At 41.5% G+C, this 18464-nt stretch overlaps 1 protein-coding gene across 6 annotated transcripts in view; it reads right to left on the reverse strand.

The window, feature by feature from the left end:
• Positions 1-407: 407 nt before the first annotated feature.
• The window catches only part of ARHGAP40 (Rho GTPase activating protein 40), a 43900-nt gene continuing 25843 nt past the window's right edge, over positions 408-18464 (reverse strand). For 5 of the 6 annotated variants that reach the window (XM_075059183.1, XM_075059190.1, XM_075059211.1 and 2 more), the window contains 13 exons: positions 15729-15949; positions 12472-12547; positions 11685-11836; positions 10887-11052; positions 10446-10537; positions 10238-10315; positions 9817-9976; positions 8980-9062; positions 7577-7783; positions 7164-7304; positions 5338-5498; positions 4252-4307; positions 408-3002 (listed from right to left, as the gene is read on the reverse strand). In XM_075059183.1, the coding sequence (XP_074915284.1) occupies positions 2896-3002; positions 4252-4307; positions 5338-5498; positions 7164-7304; positions 7577-7783; positions 8980-9062; positions 9817-9976; positions 10238-10315; positions 10446-10537; positions 10887-11052; positions 11685-11836; positions 12472-12547; positions 15729-15949 (1700 nt within the window). In that variant the 3' untranslated portion in view covers positions 408-2895. The remainder of the gene's footprint in view (positions 3003-4251; positions 4308-5337; positions 5499-7163; positions 7305-7576; positions 7784-8979; positions 9063-9816; positions 9977-10237; positions 10316-10445; positions 10538-10886; positions 11053-11684; positions 11837-12471; positions 12548-15728; positions 15950-18464) is intronic. The other variant, XM_075059175.1, reaches the window with a different exon arrangement.

The raw sequence follows: 18464 nt of genomic DNA on the forward strand, positions 1-18464 counted from the left end.
AGCACAGCTTGGCTGAGAAGGAACCGAGGGGGTGGGAAGGGGATTTCTCATGGGATATGGACATCCTTCCTCAAGTTTAAATCTTTAAACAGCTCCTCTTCCTTCAGAAGTCACTAAACCTTGGTGCTCACAAACAGACCTTCGCCCCCTGTCAACCTTTCTCTGGGCATTCTATACCCAACACTGACCTCCTCTTCCTCCTCCTGGATCATTCTCATGCAGCTACGCCATAGGATCATCTGAAGAGAAAATTCTCCTGAAGCTGTAACAAAAAACTCTTGTCAAGCTCACCTAGACCCCAGGTACCTCCCTCTTCAGGCATGAGGCAAATCCTGCTGGCATTCACAGATGTGGTACCATTTACCGTGCTAACTTATTCTCAGCCACTAACGAAACTGGAGCCAAGAGATTTTACTATATTTTTATTGTTTCATTGAATAAATGAATTTTAAATACAGAATTAAAAATTTATTTAAAAAGTTATTAAAAGCTAGCATTCAGAAGTAGGTTGCACATCAATGACTGAAAAAATTCATACTTTTTGGTACAAAGATAGGAAAGAAAAATAAAAAAGCATATCCATCATCTGGAAAGAGGTTTGGTTTTTTGGTTGGTTTTGGTTTTTTTTTTTTTACATTTCCTTTCATATTTAGAACTGATATCTGCCTCATGAGAACCTCCCACCAACCTTGTTTTTCACAGCACTGATTCACATTGTTTGGTGTTCAGAAAAAACCCACTCATTTGTTGTTTACAGAAGCAGCGATGTAGTGTTTTCCCCTCATACATATGGAAGCCAGTATGTTTAATAAAATATCCAGCATATGATGGGTGCAAAAAATGCAGCATTATGGGATTTGCAGGGATGCAATTTAACTTACAAATGATCCTTTGAGCTTACACTGATATCGTTATGTGTTAGGTATTTCTTTGAGTATCACATCTCTAGCATTTGCTCTTTGCTAAGCTCCATCACTGCAACAAAGATTTCCAGAAGTGATGAGGGAATAGGTACCATCGATTTTTAATGCCCAATTTTAAAGCAGCTTGATTTTCAAGAGACACAGATCACCCATCCTCAAGGACAAGAATCAGGCCCTTTTAGGCAAAATGTAAACCCTGTAAAACAGAGGCACCTCAAGAAGTCTTGACATTGGGGTTCTGGGTTAGGGTTGGGAGGTGGGTTTTTTGCAAGTTTCTATTACGGGTTCTTAAAAAGACAGCTATGAAGATGATCCCACCAGTCAGTGCACCTGTATCATCTCAACCAAAAAAAGTAGACACTCTCTATTATACACATCATTTCAAGACATCAGCACCACTCACACCGTATCCACAACAGGTTAGAAACACAGACAGACCACAGAATGAAGTGCCCTTACAATAGAAACTAGGACTCTGAGATAATGAATAGGGATAGCTACACATCAGCCTGGGGGAAAAAAGCAGAGGAGGGAAAGTTCAGACAGCAACGGAAACAAATTCATTTAACAACAGAAATAACACTGGAGATTGTCACTAGTGCAGCTAGGATTTGGCAAATGAAATACTTGGAGTATACACTTGCAGGGCAGCCCTGCTTCTGCCACATGAATAAATATCCAACAGTGTTTAAAAACAGTATATAAAAAAAAAAAAGACATCAGGATTTATGGAAACAGTGCTTGTTCCACCCCCTGTAACTACTTAGTAGGCTCCCTCATGTGAGGTATTTCAGCATCACCACAACAGAAAACAGTACTTCTGCACTCCTCTTCCACAAGCACAGTCCAATTTGAGCTGAGGTTGTATGATGATTATGCACTGATGCAAGGTGCAAGCGTTCTGCTCTACCCTTGTCTCTCCCCAGACCACAGCAATCACACTGGGCTGTGCAGGATGAAAATGTGCAGTCAGAGCAGTAAAGGCTCAATTCAGTACCCACTGTGTGACCAGACACAGACACAGAGCCCTTATTTCAGACACTGCACATCTTACGGGTTTTCTGTTTTGTTTTTAAACTGACATGTTCACACAGGGTCTTCCAAAAAGAAGTTTAGTTCATGTGGCCAGGTCAGATTGCTAATCTCAAATGAACTTCAGAATAATTCCTTGGTTATCCATTGATATATAGGTTGTCCAGCAAAATAAATGCATGTTTTACCCTCATCAATGGCAACCTGTACATTTGGTTTTGTATTACCAGGAGAGCTGTATGGGACAGGTGTCTCTCCTATCACACTGTACATTTGAAAGGCTACTGTCCATCCCATACTTTTTTCCAAGGAAAGTTATTTTCTTGTGTTGCATATATGTATTTAACTGTAGTCATTAAATACAGAATGTTGGCCTTCCGTCCTATCTGGCCTTTTCGGAAGCATCCTTTTTTCATTCTTTGAAGAATGTAACAGTATCTTATTAGAGAAACCCAGGATCGCAACTTCTTCTGGTGATGTGCAATGGTCAATAGTGGATCTTACCAAGGGATGTCACTAGTACCACTGCAGCATTTGACTGTCTCTCGTCCAAAATGTGGATGTGATCAAAAGAGAGAGCAAATCCAGAAGAAACAGATGTCTTCTACCAGATGTTTCTCCTCTTATGTTCCATCTTTGCTGCACAACCACTGTAGCTTTGTTTGCAGGGTTTGTTTGGGGGGGATATTTTGTTTAAGAATAATCATACCCTCTGCAAATTCTGCTACATAATGATAATTGCTGCTTGTTATCAACACCCCCGTTAGCATGTAGGGTAGTGTACTCTCACAGCCAGCTGCCATGGAAGTAGTAAATAAAGCCGTTTTTCCTTCAAAGACACAAGCATTGTCCAGTCTGTGACTATACCAGGAACATCTCTACAGCTTTCCCATGCCTTCCAAACACTTCAGCCAAATGCTTCCTTTTGCTCATGCTTTCCTTAGTACATGCGAGGATAAGATGGGTTTTGCTTAATTATCCACTCAGCATGCGGATTGATGTGGTACAAGTCTAAGAGGTAAGTGTCTGGGTCCAGACAATGTTCACCTGTCAAGAGATTCAGAAAAAAAGCATTTCTTATATCCTTAGTCCTATAATTGCTAGGGTGGGTGGGGAGGGTGTTGGTTTTTTCTCCCCCTAAAAACTGATATTTGCTCACATTAATTTCAATATTACAACCATTCAAAACTGTTTCCACAAATCTGGAAAAGTTCTAGTTATTTATGTTAAAATAAATATATGTTTCTTAAAACTATATTAAACCCAAGCTTTGATCTTTGTGGAAGGGTACTCTAACTTTAATACCCAATAACTTTAGCACTTGAAAACCATAATGAAATACGTTAGTGATCAAATCCAGAGACTGAATTGTTTCCAATGACAAAGATTTTCTTCTACAGATGCTACTAAGAGAAATACTAAGAGGCAGACAAAGCACTCCAGTAACCGACAGTCTCCAGAAGCAGCTGTAACAGGGCATAAGAATTCCTTTCCATTTTCAGACACCCCTAATCTGCTGCTGCAATCATATTATTTAAGTCTCCTCTCTATTTGATCACATTATCCTAATGATGAGTGGAAATCAGTGACTAATGAACATCATCAACTTGTTTAACTACATGGTTTGAGAAACCTCCACCCAAGTTAGTATGGGTTCTTCTGTCAGAAAGTTCATGAAGGCAGACAGAATTCACACCTGGAGCTGGAGTCATTAGTACAGATGCCATGTGCCAGCCTACCACACTTAAAGCCCAGCTAAGAAGCACCCAATTAAAAGCCTAGTAGCATAGGATGAAGTTGCCTTTTACTTAAAACCATAAACTACATTCATCTTAAGTTCTACACTTAATTCCAAACACAAACCTTTATCGTTGAGGGGAGAGGGAGTTTAACACAGTATGTTTAACAGAACGGGAGGTTTGTTTGTTTTTAAGATGGACAAAGTTTTGCATGTCTCTGTCCTCAAGACTTCTGGACTCTTTTAGTTTCCACCTTCCTTGAAAGGCAGCTTCTGAATAAGATCCATTAGTACTTTTGGAAGTCCAGGCTTCAACCTTCCCACATACTTGCAGTATAAAGGCTTTGCAGTGATGGCTGGAAGGCATGTGAAAGATCAACACAAGAGCTTTGACAGGTGCTGTTTGCTGTAGGTGAGGTTAACCCACACTTGTTCATTTGCCTTCTAACTTTTGGAGCCCCCCCCCCATCTCATCCTTTTTACAACTCCCTCCTAAGGCAAGTTAAGCATAAAAACTGGATACCAGAGTCCTTATTTTCAGTTGCCATCCAGACTTACCAATATTGCCTCCCACTTCATACAGGAGCAAGTTTGTGCACTCCATTGAGTTGTTACTGCAGAAAGAAAAACACATTGAAGTTAACACAGCTCTGTGAAAGGCAGGTTAGGTAGTTTAGTAATGTTTCTTCCAGAAGAATTGCTTATGGTTCAGAGGCCACCAATGGTCAAGGAAGCAAGAGGCCATGGTACAGAGACCTTGCTGATCCTCCTGAACAGTGCAGCTGTTGAAAAGTGCACCCCAAATTGGAAAAAAGAATACAAGGCAGATATTCCTCGCTGTTAGCGAGAAGCACACTATAGGCAAACACTAACTTTTCAATAGGAAGACAACAGGCATAAATACCAAAGTTCATTGGCAGCATTCCTCTAGAGCTGATGGCCTGTTCAAGAGAAGCTCATCTGCATGAAGACTTAGGCACCTGTAGTAGCTTGTTAGTGAGATACCAGCTGACCCATATTCAGCCAACTTCCCATCCACCCTCCTTGTTTAGGCATTTGCTGCCCAAGGACACAGTCAAGAGATGCACAAACACTTTACCTACTAAATACAGTCTGCAGGCATGGTGACAGAGCGGGGCAGGAATTCTTCTGTTCATTTTTTGGGTTATTTCAGCAATTCACCACTGGAGCGAGCATAGGAGGGAACCATAGAGCTTATTTTTGGAAATCCCTATATTAACATATGCATGCTGGAAATACTACTCCAGGCAAATAATTTGCACAAGTGATGTTTTTCTGCAGGAGAGCTAGAGAGGGTTTGTTTCGCAGGGTCAATGTTATTCCACTTTCCCTTCCATTCAGCAAGGCTTTGCACATACTGCTAAAGTTCGCTCGCTGTCCAGCAGCCCAGAGGGGACTACTGACCTCCCAACAGCCTGAGCACAGTGATGGAATCAGTTGAACTAACATTTGCTCGCCCCATCCAACAAACTATTTCCAAAGCTTAGAATAGAGGAGCAGAGAACAGTCTCCTAACGGCTCACTGCCACCACACCAGCTCTGCCAGAAGACAGAAACCAGCAACTAGACCACCTAGTACTTTTTTCTTTTTTCTTTTTTTTAAGCAGAGAAAAAGCCATTTACCACTTGAGGAGGTTGACAGTGTTAACAATGTTCCAGCCATTCTGGCACAGGTTCTTCTGAAATTGCCTCAAGACATCAGCAACTCTTGTTGCATTGTTCAAATGCACCTCTAGCGAATCCTTCAGGAGAAGCGAAGCATGGACTTTCACAATCTTGGAAGGCTGAACAAGGCAGGCAGAGAGGCAAAAAGAAGAAAGTGCTTAAAGACAGACTTTTATCAGCTAAAACATCAAGTTTCAAAATAGATTGGAGAGTGTGGAGAATTAAACCTATCCAGGCAGCTGTTCAGAGAATTTAGGTTTGTTTCTTATCCCACACATACTCCAGGCTGGAAGCTTATAGAAGTATCAAGGTGACCATTATAAACAAATCATTAGTGCTTGCATTAGCACCGCTCTCCATCAGCGTGCGCTGGTGCTCTCTGCTGTTCAAATACAGCACTGGCACCAGAAGTGACACAAGCTTTGATGACAGTAGGATTTACCAGAATAAATTTTGACAAACTGTTTTGCACAAGTCTGATAGGCTTCTCTGGAATTCACTTAAATGACTGAAAAAGTAGTTTAGACAACTGAATTGCAGACTACTGAATTTCAGAAAGGTAGTTTCAAAAAAAAGGAAGCTCTGAGCCATCACAGAGCAGAGTTCAAGTGCTATTTTCTTAAGACTGTTTTCATCAACTCCCTCACGAAGTAACTTCTCAAGAACTTTTGTGGAGCACGTTGAACTGTTCTAATGGGGTCTGATCTGCAGCAAGCTAATTTTGCAATTCCGAGTCTTCTGCAAAAACAGTGCAGAACACTGAGACTGTTAGGAAATAGTGTTAGCACTGTTCTAAGCATCGGGTCATCTGTTTGCCTAAACAGTAGTTGTCCTCTCTGAAATGACAGCACCTTCAACAGTGACATGCCACTTTAACCAGCCAAATTTTAGGCAGACATCATTTCAGGAGCCCAGCTGGTATAGAAAGGGGGATGTACTGACTTGTGAGAACACAAACTCTTCTTCAGGTCTGCAGATTCGAGCTCTCTACATATTATTTCTATCTGCAAACTCCACCTAGCTCGTGCCCTTAAAGCATCCCAGTTGCACCACCACTGCTATGCAATACTTAAAATCCAGTACTGCATGACGTAACCTAGCACCTGCAGACCCACACTTATTCAACTAACAGTGGCAACCAAAAACACAAATGCAGAATGACTCCAAGGATCTTTTCCCAACTTTGACACTCAAATAGACCTAGTAGCAACATCTGTTTAAAAATCTCAGTCCGCACCAACACAAGAAGGAGCAGAGCCATTTCATTTATCAGAGAACTTACTTCTCTCCTTTTAAGTGGCAAGAACCTCGTCCTCAAACCCTCCCATACAGATCAGCAGCATTATAGAGGAAAAAGAAAATCAGATGCAAAATGTATTTTTATACTACTGTAATAGTCTAAATTTTTGCTTTAAGTTCATGAAAATAAGTCTGCCTTTATCATGGGATATAAACACATGGGACACCTAGAGCCATATGAATTCTGCTCTTCACACGAGGTAAAGATCAGCATTTCCACTCTTGGTCTCTTCCCCCCTCATCTGCAACCATGCAGCATCTTAACCAAGTGTTTTGTAGCCTGAAACTTATTTAGTAGTCTTATTGTTGGGATCAATTTTTGCCACAACCTGGCCAAAAGGGTTTGGGAAATGGTTTCTCATTGTTCTGCAGATTTTTCTCCCTCTTGCTCTTTAATGAGCATCACTCCTTACAGTTTTCCAAGTTTTTATGAAAACATTTGACACTGTTATGAAAGGGCTCAGTTTTTCCAAGCCCTAACTCACCTCTGCCTGGTTCTTCTCCACCTTGTCTTTATCAGCATGAATCTTCCGCAACAAATTCTTAATTCGTTTGTCACAGAACTGGTACCTTTTGCTATTGCTTTCATTCAGCTTTCTCACTTGAGCTACCAGAAAAGAGGACACCTGGGCAGCGGAGAAGGGAGAAAACAGGAATTAAAACAAATCAAGCAGAGATGAAGATGCCATTTAAGAACTTAAACATCACTTTATGAATCTCCTTAAATCGACAAAATATCTATATACCTTGAAAACAGGTAGTCTTGAAATTCAGCCAGAGGTTTTGCCTCCAGACATTTAACTCCTCTGAAATTTCCAAGACTATCCCTTCCCCTATTACAATTCTAACCAAACCAAGACACTGCTACACCATACCACAAAACACCCGGGCAACTTACTGTCCAGAGCAAATCCTGGTAATGGATCATCGTCCGCACAACATCAGCTGCCCCTTCTGCCAGCTGTTTCTCCTTCCCTTCGGGGATCTTGTTTGGCAGCCCCTTGTGCATGAAGAGGTTTGGGGCCATGACTGTGGAAACATTCCAGAGGTTCATTTTGTTGTCGTTCTCCCTGGCAACCACTTTGCTGAGAAATTCAAGTAGAGCCTAAAGAGAGGGGAAGAGACTTAAGACATCCATTGCTAATGCTCAAGAAACTACTGTGGCAATTGCTGGAGAGATCATTTAATTAGCATTTTTTCTTGATATCCATGAGCAAATCCTATTTGTCCAGCCAGGAAATTCAGTGAGCATTTTCTAATATTAGGATAGCACCAAATAACCATACCAGGCAGAGAGATGGTTTGTCCACCATTCATGAATCAGGAGAGAGAGTCTGTGTGGGAAGAAGATGAGCGCCTTGACAGGTGGCAATTTACAAAGTCCAGTCATAACAGTTACAGAATCCAGAGATGGCACCCCCCCTTCCCCCAGTATCCACTCAAAGCTATTCCCAGATGTGGAAAAATAAACCCTTTTGGACCATCTCTTCTGCTTCATGCTTCCACCAAAGCCATGATGCATGACAGATCATCTTTGACTGGATTACGTATTCCAGCACCCTAAATAAAGTTTGCAGGGTGCTAAGTCAGCTTTGCCTTTATTACCTGGAAGCTGAATTACTCAGGAGGGGGAAAGAAAAAAACAAACAAACAAAAAAAATGGCAGCAGCAACCACCACAGTTCTTATAAAGCACAGAAAGGCAGAAGTTGTGCACTGCCTGCAAAGCTGATCCCATCAGCATTTATTCTTTCAAAAAGCAGTAGGCGAAAGGATTTGAAATGCCTTCTGATCAGAAAAGGGTAGGAAGTTGTAAGCTTAGTAGTTGGTTTTTGGTTTGTTTGGGTTTTTTTGTTTTTGTTTGTTTGTTTTTTTTTAAATTGAAACTGTCTTTCATAGATGACGACAATACCACAAACCATGAACCAAAAGACTGAATTTCTTTCCCTATACCTTAGGATGCCCACATACAATGTAAGACCCATACATCTTTCACTGCATAGTGAAGTACTTTAACACACTGAAGAGGATGAGCATGTTTCTAAACAGGATGCTCCAGGACCACATGGATTCCTACTGCTCTTAAATTTGTACCCAAAACGCAGACTGTGCTTACAGCTTACGTTCACTGCACAGCCTTGAGGTTTGCCTGCTTCCCCCGTCATTGGTTTCCATTCTCAAGTCAGTGAAATAAAACCAAATCGCATGATGTGTGTTATTTACAAAAGCTGATAGAGTTTCCTTGAATAAAAACCTGGAAGGAGATCACGTTTTTCCAGTTAAATCCAGAACAGGTAGCTACCTTTAGAGTGTTTCTGTTGGGCTCTGGCAGAATCAGGATCAGGAGGTTTAGAGCTTGCAATCTTTGCTTCAGGTCTGGAATACCTAGAGAGGGAGAGCAACAACAGGACAGAGGATTCAGGCTCCTGACACCATTCTTTTTAAGCATGGGAATCCCCCAAGGAATAAGGCAATTACTTACTGTAGTGTTTGTCATCTAGGATTTGAGACCTTGTTTTACAGAAGTAAATCAAGCTCATACTGCCCTTATGAAGTGAACTACCTATGTTTTAGAAGACTGGCTGATTTGCTTCAGAATACACAGTCTACCAGCAAGTCTGATGCCCTTTAAGGACATCAAAAGACCCCATTATTCCCCATTTCTTGAACAAAACCAGTTGTGCAATTAAAACAGTTAGCTTAACACATTCAAACCATCTGTTGAGTCACAAACCTCAAAATAAGGTGCTTGCAGAACACTGCATTACCTGCAGACAAGCCAAGACCATGCACACTGGTCAGTTGCCACAACTCAGCCTACATGTCATTATTTATCGATTTGTCCTAATTCATGGTAGCAACCTCGCAGCCTCAAATGACACAACGTAACTTAAGATCCCCAGACAGCGTTCCTATGCAAAGATGTATGCAACCACGCACCGGCGACTACGACTCTCAGGCTGGTATGTAATAGTACACGCAGCACCCTGCACTCTGAGTTTGGCTACAGTTCGTATGGTGCTCTGTACTCCCACCAAATCCACAGGCTCCCAACACACCTGATAGGAGAGCCCAAGACCAGTAGAGCTTTGCCAGAAAAGCAGCAAACTGATGCTAAAAAGCCAAAGCAGGGACTCACTCTGTACAGCAGCAAAAGCAGGGAGGTACTCTGCAGTCAGCAGCGGGGCCGGCAGCTCTCTGATGAACCTTTTCAGTAGCCCCGATACATCATTCTGGTGGACTTCATCCCAGCGGAAAAGGCCAGTATAGAAGTCCCTTTCTAGCTTCTGTTCCAGACTCTGTTAAAAAGATGGGATTTATCACATGCTTTAATAAGCAACTACAAGGGAAATTTTGTAGCTGAGCACTAGGAGGGCAACCCATCAAGTCCAAAGAGTGCAGAGACCCTCACAGCAGACACTCCCAGATTTCCCAGCAACGGACGTTTCTAGTTGTACTGGGAAGGGAGGCGAGACAATTCCAGTTATTTAGATACTTGCTTCAGCAATGTGCTTCCTGATCACCTCTGACACCTTTGAATGCTACTAAAGAGCTCCTACCTTGATTCTGGTCTGGGACCCAGAAACTCTCAAAATGCCCTCTGTTTCAAGTCCTCTCTTTTCCAAGCAGGACAGCAGCTATTAAAGGGGGGGAAAAAGAAAGCTTTTAGGCACAGAGGATGAGAAGTCAGCTCTTCCTTATCACAGGCCTCAAAGGCTTCCTGACCCTGAGGATCAGAGGCGTGAATGAAACCAGAAGAGAACTTACTGCCTGGAGTAACAGAGGGACCTTGGTGTTGGGGAGCAGTTTTTGGTCATTTTCCAATAGGGTGTGAAGTGGAACTCCAAAGAGTCTTTTCTCTACAACAGAAACAACATATTGTAAGTCTGTATCACCTCTAATCCAGGTGTAAGGGATATATCCCCCACTGCAGACTAAGATGGTACATTTTTAAGTGTAGATACTGGAGAAAAAGAGAGGAATAGTTAAACAGGACAAGTGCATTTGATAGTCAGACATAAATGTGGTGCTAGGTCTTGATGTCATGATCCAGTGACTTCCAGGAGAAATTCTGATAAAGGAAAACAAACCTGTCACAAGGTTTCTTATCAAAGTCCCTCTCTGTTCTAACATTTGAAACACAAACCTATGAGAAGGTCACTGTAAAAAATGGCACAAAAAAAAAAAAAAAGATGACATACAACTAACCTGTTGTTTTCAGTTTTGGTGCTTTGTTTCTCTTCAGCTCAAAGCCCAGAATATCACAGAGAGCTGTTAGTTCAATAAGGGCCAGTGTGGGGATCTTCTTCATGTCCTGAGCAGATAGATCTCCAATCCTGGTCACTCCTAGTCTACCCTTGGGGATCTTAAATTTCTAAGGGAAAACACACATACCCAAAAGGTTCAGTGCAAGTTATTACTACTAATCTCACTGGTTATCAAGTTTTGCTGCATTTTTATCATTCCTTACCATAACCAGGCATCTATTCATTCTCCTGTTTTCAACACCAGACAAATGCCTAAAACTACTCCAACTTAACCCACAGCTGAATAAATATTTTCCCTTTTCAGTATTGCTCTTATATCATATTGCAGATCCCAATTTATCTAAATTAAAGACAGACTGATAGCTACCCTAATCTACTTGAACTTTAGAAGCAGTCCAGTACATTTGTGGAGAAGAAAACTGTTAGAATTACAAGTAAGAAAGTCCAGTTATTCTCCTCTTTTCAGTGGAAACGACCCAGATCTGTATCAAAATAGCTAGTTTCACACATAAGCCTTACTTCTTTTGACCCTTCACTACACAACGGTTATCCTTGCCCAACACTGCAAGGATAACAGCACTACCTGTCCAAAAATACCTACCTAATATAGACCCATTGCAACACCATCCATAGAGGACGTTTCCAAGAGCTGGCCATACAATTGAATCAAGTGTCTTGTAACCCTCTCAACAAGAAAAGACTAGTAAGTTCTAACAGGAAAAATTCCTTCAGTGCTTACAGTTAGGGCATTTCCATCCTTTAACTTCCTAGATTCAGACAGGAATGATCCCTTGAGCAGGACAGCCGCTTGCTCTGAGTAGGCAACATCCATGTTGAACACCTCCTCTTTTCCAGGGTTTCGAACTGGGCAGGAGTAATCCTGGGTTTCTGCTACAGAGGAGAAATTGTCTTGAATTTCAGAAAACCAGAAGGGTGAATCTTAGAAAACAAGTGTGCTAAAAAAGCAGTTTGAGACAGATTTGCTTACCATTGCTTTTAAAAAATCCTACATTAACATTTGAAAACAGTGTTCTCATAGCACAGTCCTGAGACTGATCAATAGGGTAAGATTAGCTTACAGTAATAACATTACAGCTACAATCACTAGAACACTGGTAAGACATGATCATGGCCTTAAATTAAAGGACATACCTATGGCTAACTTCTCTTTACACAATTGCATATGGTGTTTATAAGATTTCACCATATGTTCTTTGCTAGACTGATTTTACTTCCATCTTCTAGTTGCATTCTCAAAGAGTTACAGTTATCAGTTTGAGTGGCAATTCATAACAACACTAAAGCCTGGAAAAGTTTACTAAATCCACAACTGTGGATAACCATGTATTTAAAAAAAAAAAAAAAAAACAAAAAAAAAAAACCCAAAAACCCACAACAAAAACCCCCCACAAACAAGGCCAATGTTTCAGACCCCAGATTAGTATAACCTCCCTTCCAGTTTCAGCCCTACTTCTGATCCTACTGCCCGTTCAGTCTGACTCTACATTTTAAAACTTCCTTCTTACTTCTCTGTACATTTGAAGTCCGTAGATTGTGCCACAACTGATCTGGGCTGGACTCCTTTTTCTCTGCTGCTGACTCCTGAAAAATAAACCAGAACATGCTTACCTAGACAAAACAGAAGTTATTATAAGACAACCTGATTTTCGCAGAAAACACACACCTGATATTGTCTGTTAGTCTAAGAAAATGCTGCTCAAGCTCAGGGCTACAAGACTGCTCTGAAATTAAGAATTATAATTAGAGGATTTGGCAGACAGGTGGAAAATGGATGGCTATCTCATAGACAGTATTTGTCACAAATTTGCACATCATTAAGCCAATTCTTCCTTTCATGCAATCATTAGCCAATTTCCCCCTTTTAGTTCATGCACTGAGGGGCTAACAAACAGTGGACCAACCAAGCTGCACGGGGCCCACCCATTGCCTGTGATCACAAGATCTATCAGGAGAAAGAACATACTAAGTAGACATCAGCACCTAAAAGCTTCCCTTCATGGGCTTCATAGTAAGCTACCTCTTCATGTCCAGAGAAGTGAATCTTTAAAAGTATAAGGAGGCATTTGGCAGGCAATTCTGTTAATAAAAACCTTACTTTTGCTAGCAGTAGTTAGAATGTAGGAAAGCTTATTCTATTATCAAAAGTTAGCAACTTTCCAAGAATCTGCTTATGACATGCAGTTGTGGACTGAGGACTGATAGTTAAAAGAAACCTGTGCAAAGTCACCACAAACAGAAGAAAACCAGTTAGTTTGCACAGATGATGTACTATATCTTTGGAGTAGGTGCACAACTGGTGAGCTGCCATGAAAGCAGAACCAATTCATTTAGCATCTGGCTTAATCACACATCATACACTAATGACAGAGCACCTTCAGATCCAGCTATCGTGTAAACAGGCTGTATTGAAGAGTAATATAGGGGAACTACATAGAAAGGTTCTGATAGAAATGCCAGCAGCTTTGATGCCTGAGAGTAGCTTATGACAGAGGTGGACAGGAGGCAAACGCCAAATCCATCTTGAAACACTGATGGAAATACAAATCCAAATTACTCCGACACATCACTGCCTGCACTCTTACAGCCTGAGCTGCTTCCACTCTAGCCACAGATGAACTGAATCAGCTTTAAGCTCAATTTGCTGAACATAGTTTCTTCGATAGGTAGAGCCCATTCAAACATTCTGCTCCCAGCGTACTGAGAGAGCAGTCAGTAGTGGGAAGCATCCAAAACCTGACTGAGCAGTAAAGGCACAGATACTGGATCTGGGCTCCAAATCAGGAATTTCTGAGACTGTGGGAAAAAAACTTTACTGTTTTGCACTTCTGTTTCCTCACTTATAAAGTGAAGATTTCAGATATCCTTCTGTGCAATAAAGAATTTATCAAGTTTTGCTACATGCCTCAAGCAAGTGTTATAGCAACACCAGGCCTGTTTTGGCCTATGGTTCCTGAATACATCCTTCAGAGCCCCAAAATTGTGTTTGGAACTGGGACAACAGTTTTTCTAACCAGTATTGAAAATTAACCCAAAAGCCTGCTTCCCTCTGGGATTGCTCCAGGAATCACTCAAAGGTAAAGGACTTCTGCTCAGTGGCTATATCCTGTATCACACCCTGAAGTCTCAGAAGTTTATCATTTTACATAGAAATCTCTCTCAATTTGCCTAAGCTGAGCATCTGTCCCTTCCCATGAAATACAGAGGGCAAACACCAGCCCTTGTGTACACTGTAAAAGACAAGCAAGGAATACAGAGGTTAAGCTGATGGCCACTCAGCAAAGAAGGAACAAACAGTCAAATGGGCTAATTTAAAATACATGTTCTTACTTTCATTAAAATGGGAGGGGAAAAACCCAACACTTTTCTGCTTCAGTGACCTCTGCTGTAGATCTCAGAGGCAACTGCAAAGCTTTAAAAAAATGAAGCCAAAGAAAATACGAATAATTCCAGCAGCATAGTTGGAAAAGAGTCCAGTGATCTTGCTTAAAGTAAGAAGTGAGAAAATGTTTCACTTCTAATTAAATTAAGGCATTTTAAACAGGCAGTTTTAGCATCTTTTTACATGTCTTCATTATATCAAAACATCACTTTAAAACATCAGGTTTGATCTCAGCTGCTTATCAAATGCAAATTATCAAATACAAATATTAGCAACCTAGTGAGTCGACACTTAAGATTAAGAGCTCAAAAATCTCTATTCCTATACAGCAGAAAGTAAAATTATTTTATTTTAAGAGATTCAACAGGCTTCTCTTTAATCTGCAAGTTTTAAAACTTGCCAAATTTCAACTGAGGCACTTAAGAAAACCTTGAAGCACAAGTGCTTCCAGAAATATAATCTTTTTGTTACCCATTCAAGAAGGAATGCAAGTAATGCTCTGCAAAAGAGAATCAGCCGTGACACTGTCTCAGTGCAATTCACAGTAAAGCAGCAATCTGCACCTCAACACCAGGCAGTTACATCCAACACAACCACAGCAGTTTCCAGTGATGTTGCAGACTGCTAGCGTCATTCCCTTAAGGCATTCAAGGGATTATTTGTGTATAGTTAATCTCAGTGTAGTAAAAGAAGTTTCAAAGAGGCTCAGGCTGAGGAAAAGGAGTAATCAGTTCTAGTAAAGAGCAAGGGGCCCGTGCTACTGAAAAAGGTAGATCTTGTTCAAGCTCAATATATTCTGACTAGACACTTGACCAAGTAGAAAAAGTCACAAGGAGCCCTGATTGGGATACTTTCCAGCAGCCCCTAGGAAAAATAAGGATACTGTACCTTGTGGCCACAACCAGAAGAGGAGCAGCACAGCAGGCAAGCAACTAAAAAGGTAATGGTTATGTATTCTCTACAAAAAAAAAAAAAAAAGGACAGTGGCCAGTCTTTCTCCAGGCTTACCAGCTGTACAAGGTCACCTTATCAGAACTAAACTTACGAAGTTCTCTTTTTTTGGTTATCAATGATTTAACACGTCACTGGAATAAAGAAAACACAAGAGGGCTCCAAACAATACCAGTGCTCAACAAGGCTGCAGGGCTGTAGGCACTATACACAAGTCTGCCAGCAGTCTCTAGGATGCTTATGGATCTGCAGGTTTTGTAGCAACTTCTCAGTGCTGCAACCTGGATGCAGAACTTCTACAATCTCAGCTTCATTTCAGCTCAAGAGATGAAGTCTTCTATTTGGAAATAAGAATAGCCCTAGACCCAGAAAGCCAAGTCAGCTACCACAACGCAACAAAGTCTTTCAGGAGACCCCACCGCACCAACATACCTCTGAGCTGACCACTCCAAAAACGTCTCGGACATCACGCACAGGATGCTTGTTCTTCCTCCTCCGAGACCGGGAGTAGGTGTCCAACCGCCGCTGCACAGCAGCAGCCTGGGTCTTGGTCAGGGTGGAGAGCAGCACGATGTTGTCATTTTCCGAGGCACGGTCCCCGAGGAGGTCGGACAGACCCGCGTCCTGGAGCCACTCAGCTTCAGCTTCTCCCTCTGCCAGGCAAGGGAGGAGAAGGGCGAGTGAGAAGAGAAAGGGGTAACAGCAATCGGAGTGCTTGAAACTCTTCAGAGAGAGGAGACCAGAAGCCCGAGCCATTCCCTTCCTGGGGTGGCAACGGGACATCACTGGAAGGGACCCACATCTCTGTTAGGAAGCCACGGCTGTTCTCAAAATCTTAGCCCTACTCCCAGGTACCCAGCTGGGTATCAGGGTGAAACCAGAGGAGAGACAGCACTTTAGGCAACTAGAACTGCTCGCATACTCCTTTCTCCTCATCCTAGGGGAGGAAAAGAGAAGAAAAAACCAAGGAGGCATGGCTATTGCCAGGAACCTAGGGCCCCTCAGAAGCTGGGCACAAGTGTGACTCTGCATGGTATTTAGCACAAGGATTACAATAGGTACTGAACCCAGTGGGGGCTTTCATAGGACACAGGAGGAAAGTCAGATGCACTTGCTTAAATCTGCCTTTACATGGACTTGCTTGTGCAAAGGGGAGCTCTGGCAGCTTTGAGAATGGACAAAGGGTCTGTGAGAAGCCACAATATACAATGCTGCACTTTTGACTTTTGTACTCTTCCCATTGTTTGGCTATTTCTTTTAATTTTTATTTATCCATATGCATGCCTATGTATCAACAAGTCTTTTTTTTTTTTTAAATATCCAGACACTGACCTGGTAGATGCAAACATATTTGTTTAATATACTTGCAGAACTATTTGTATGCACCATCCCTGTTCTTTACCTTTTTAAGTGGGTTGGTATCCATACAGTCATTCAACAAAAGCAAAATCATTATTCTTACTCTGTGCATTCACTTTATGTCTGTGCCTGTTCAAAACCACTAAAATTAAAGACCATTCCAGTTCCAGAATGAAGTGTGAGAAGCCTGGAGACGGTATAGCAGCATTACTCAAACAAGCTCAATTTCACTTCATTCTTCAGTACATATAAAGTTACACTTCAAACACAGAAGACAATTTTTTCCTTATGGGATGCACCCTTTGAGGAAGTGAGAAAGTGCCCTGAGCAAGGCAGCTACTTGAAATCCAAGGATAAAAGAAGCAATTTAGCAGGTGGCTTCAACTTTAATACAGCAAACACCACAAAGCCTTTATCTTTTCAATTCTACATACCACAATCATTCACTGCAGGCAGCTCCAGCATAGCTCTACCAAAGGTTATACTGGGAAAAAGAAAAATCAAAACTGAACTGACTGAAACAGAACAGTTCATTCCTACTCTTCCTTCCCTATGCAAACTGGTATCTCCTCAGTTACCGCTGCTGCTCCAAGTTTTATTATTGCTGCATCAATAACAAAAAAGCCATGCAGCTCTTCTTGAGAGATTAAGTAATTTAATTTTTCTGGGGAAACTTCTGTTTTCATGCAACTTGCAAAAACATATCGTGACTCCATTAAAACTCTTTTCAGCCTTTAGAGTATGGTCTTTCTGTTCTTAGGTGCTGTAATGAAACAGAACTTTTTTCAGCATCACACTACAATAAATAGAGTTGGACCTGAAGCGAAGTGTTTCTTTTAATGAATTTTCTAGCCAACTGGCTAGCTTTCCCACATGGTCTGAAGTTTTGGTCTGTTCCCATGTTTGGTTCTACAGAAGCTAACAGGTAAGAGCATCCCCTCGGTACTGCTCACTTGGTTACAGCTGCTCATATGCTCGTGGTCCCATTTGCTACTCCTCACTGTACAGCTATTTGTCCTACATTGTGGTTTCACAGCAGCACAGCTCACAAGACTTCTCGTTTGTTTTGTCTTCAGGAACTAAAGGAATTTAAGCGTATTGCTTGCAAATTTTGAAAATACCCAATTCCAGTCATAACAGGAAACTAATCTAATACACAATACTAAACAGCAGGCCCTAAATCGGACATCCGTGTGAGCCTACTGCCCCATCTGATGCCAAAGCACCAGATTTTAATTCCTCTATTTAGTATTTTTGGCCCAGTTATGTTTGCCAGCAACGCAAAAGGAAACCAGTAAAATAGGTTATTTATGGGGCAAAGGGGGAAATCGGAGAGAAACAGGTCAGAAGCGAGAGGTCCACAGAAGCTGAGCTGCAGGTTTAAGCCTGGAGAGCTGCTAAGATTTGTCTTGTGAGTTCCAGACAAGCAGCATTTCAGGGGGGTAAAATTGGGAATAAATCTCCAAAACTAGAGAACACCAACTGCAAAACCTTACTTGAAACATAAGCTAGCCAAAAATAGCATTCACAATAAACCATTTACTTTTCAAAAAGTTAAAGGACAGCTACAGCATCCTAAAATTTCAGACTAAACATTAAGCACAACTTCCTATATAGTTTTTGAAGGTGGAGAAGAATCACTCTTTGCAGACACTTCTCAGACATGATTACACGCTATAAGGATGCCAGCAGATACTTCAGTGGCACTACCGCAACGAGTGCGTACATTATCAGTCTGCCGTACTGTCAGACCTTGGAGAGAGCTGGATAAACAGCAGACAGCCCAGAAAGGACAATGCTGCTCGTATT

The sequence above is a fragment of the Buteo buteo genome, chromosome 2 (assembly GCF_964188355.1).
Source record: "Buteo buteo chromosome 2, bButBut1.hap1.1, whole genome shotgun sequence".
Taxonomy (NCBI): Eukaryota; Metazoa; Chordata; class Aves; order Accipitriformes; family Accipitridae; genus Buteo; species Buteo buteo.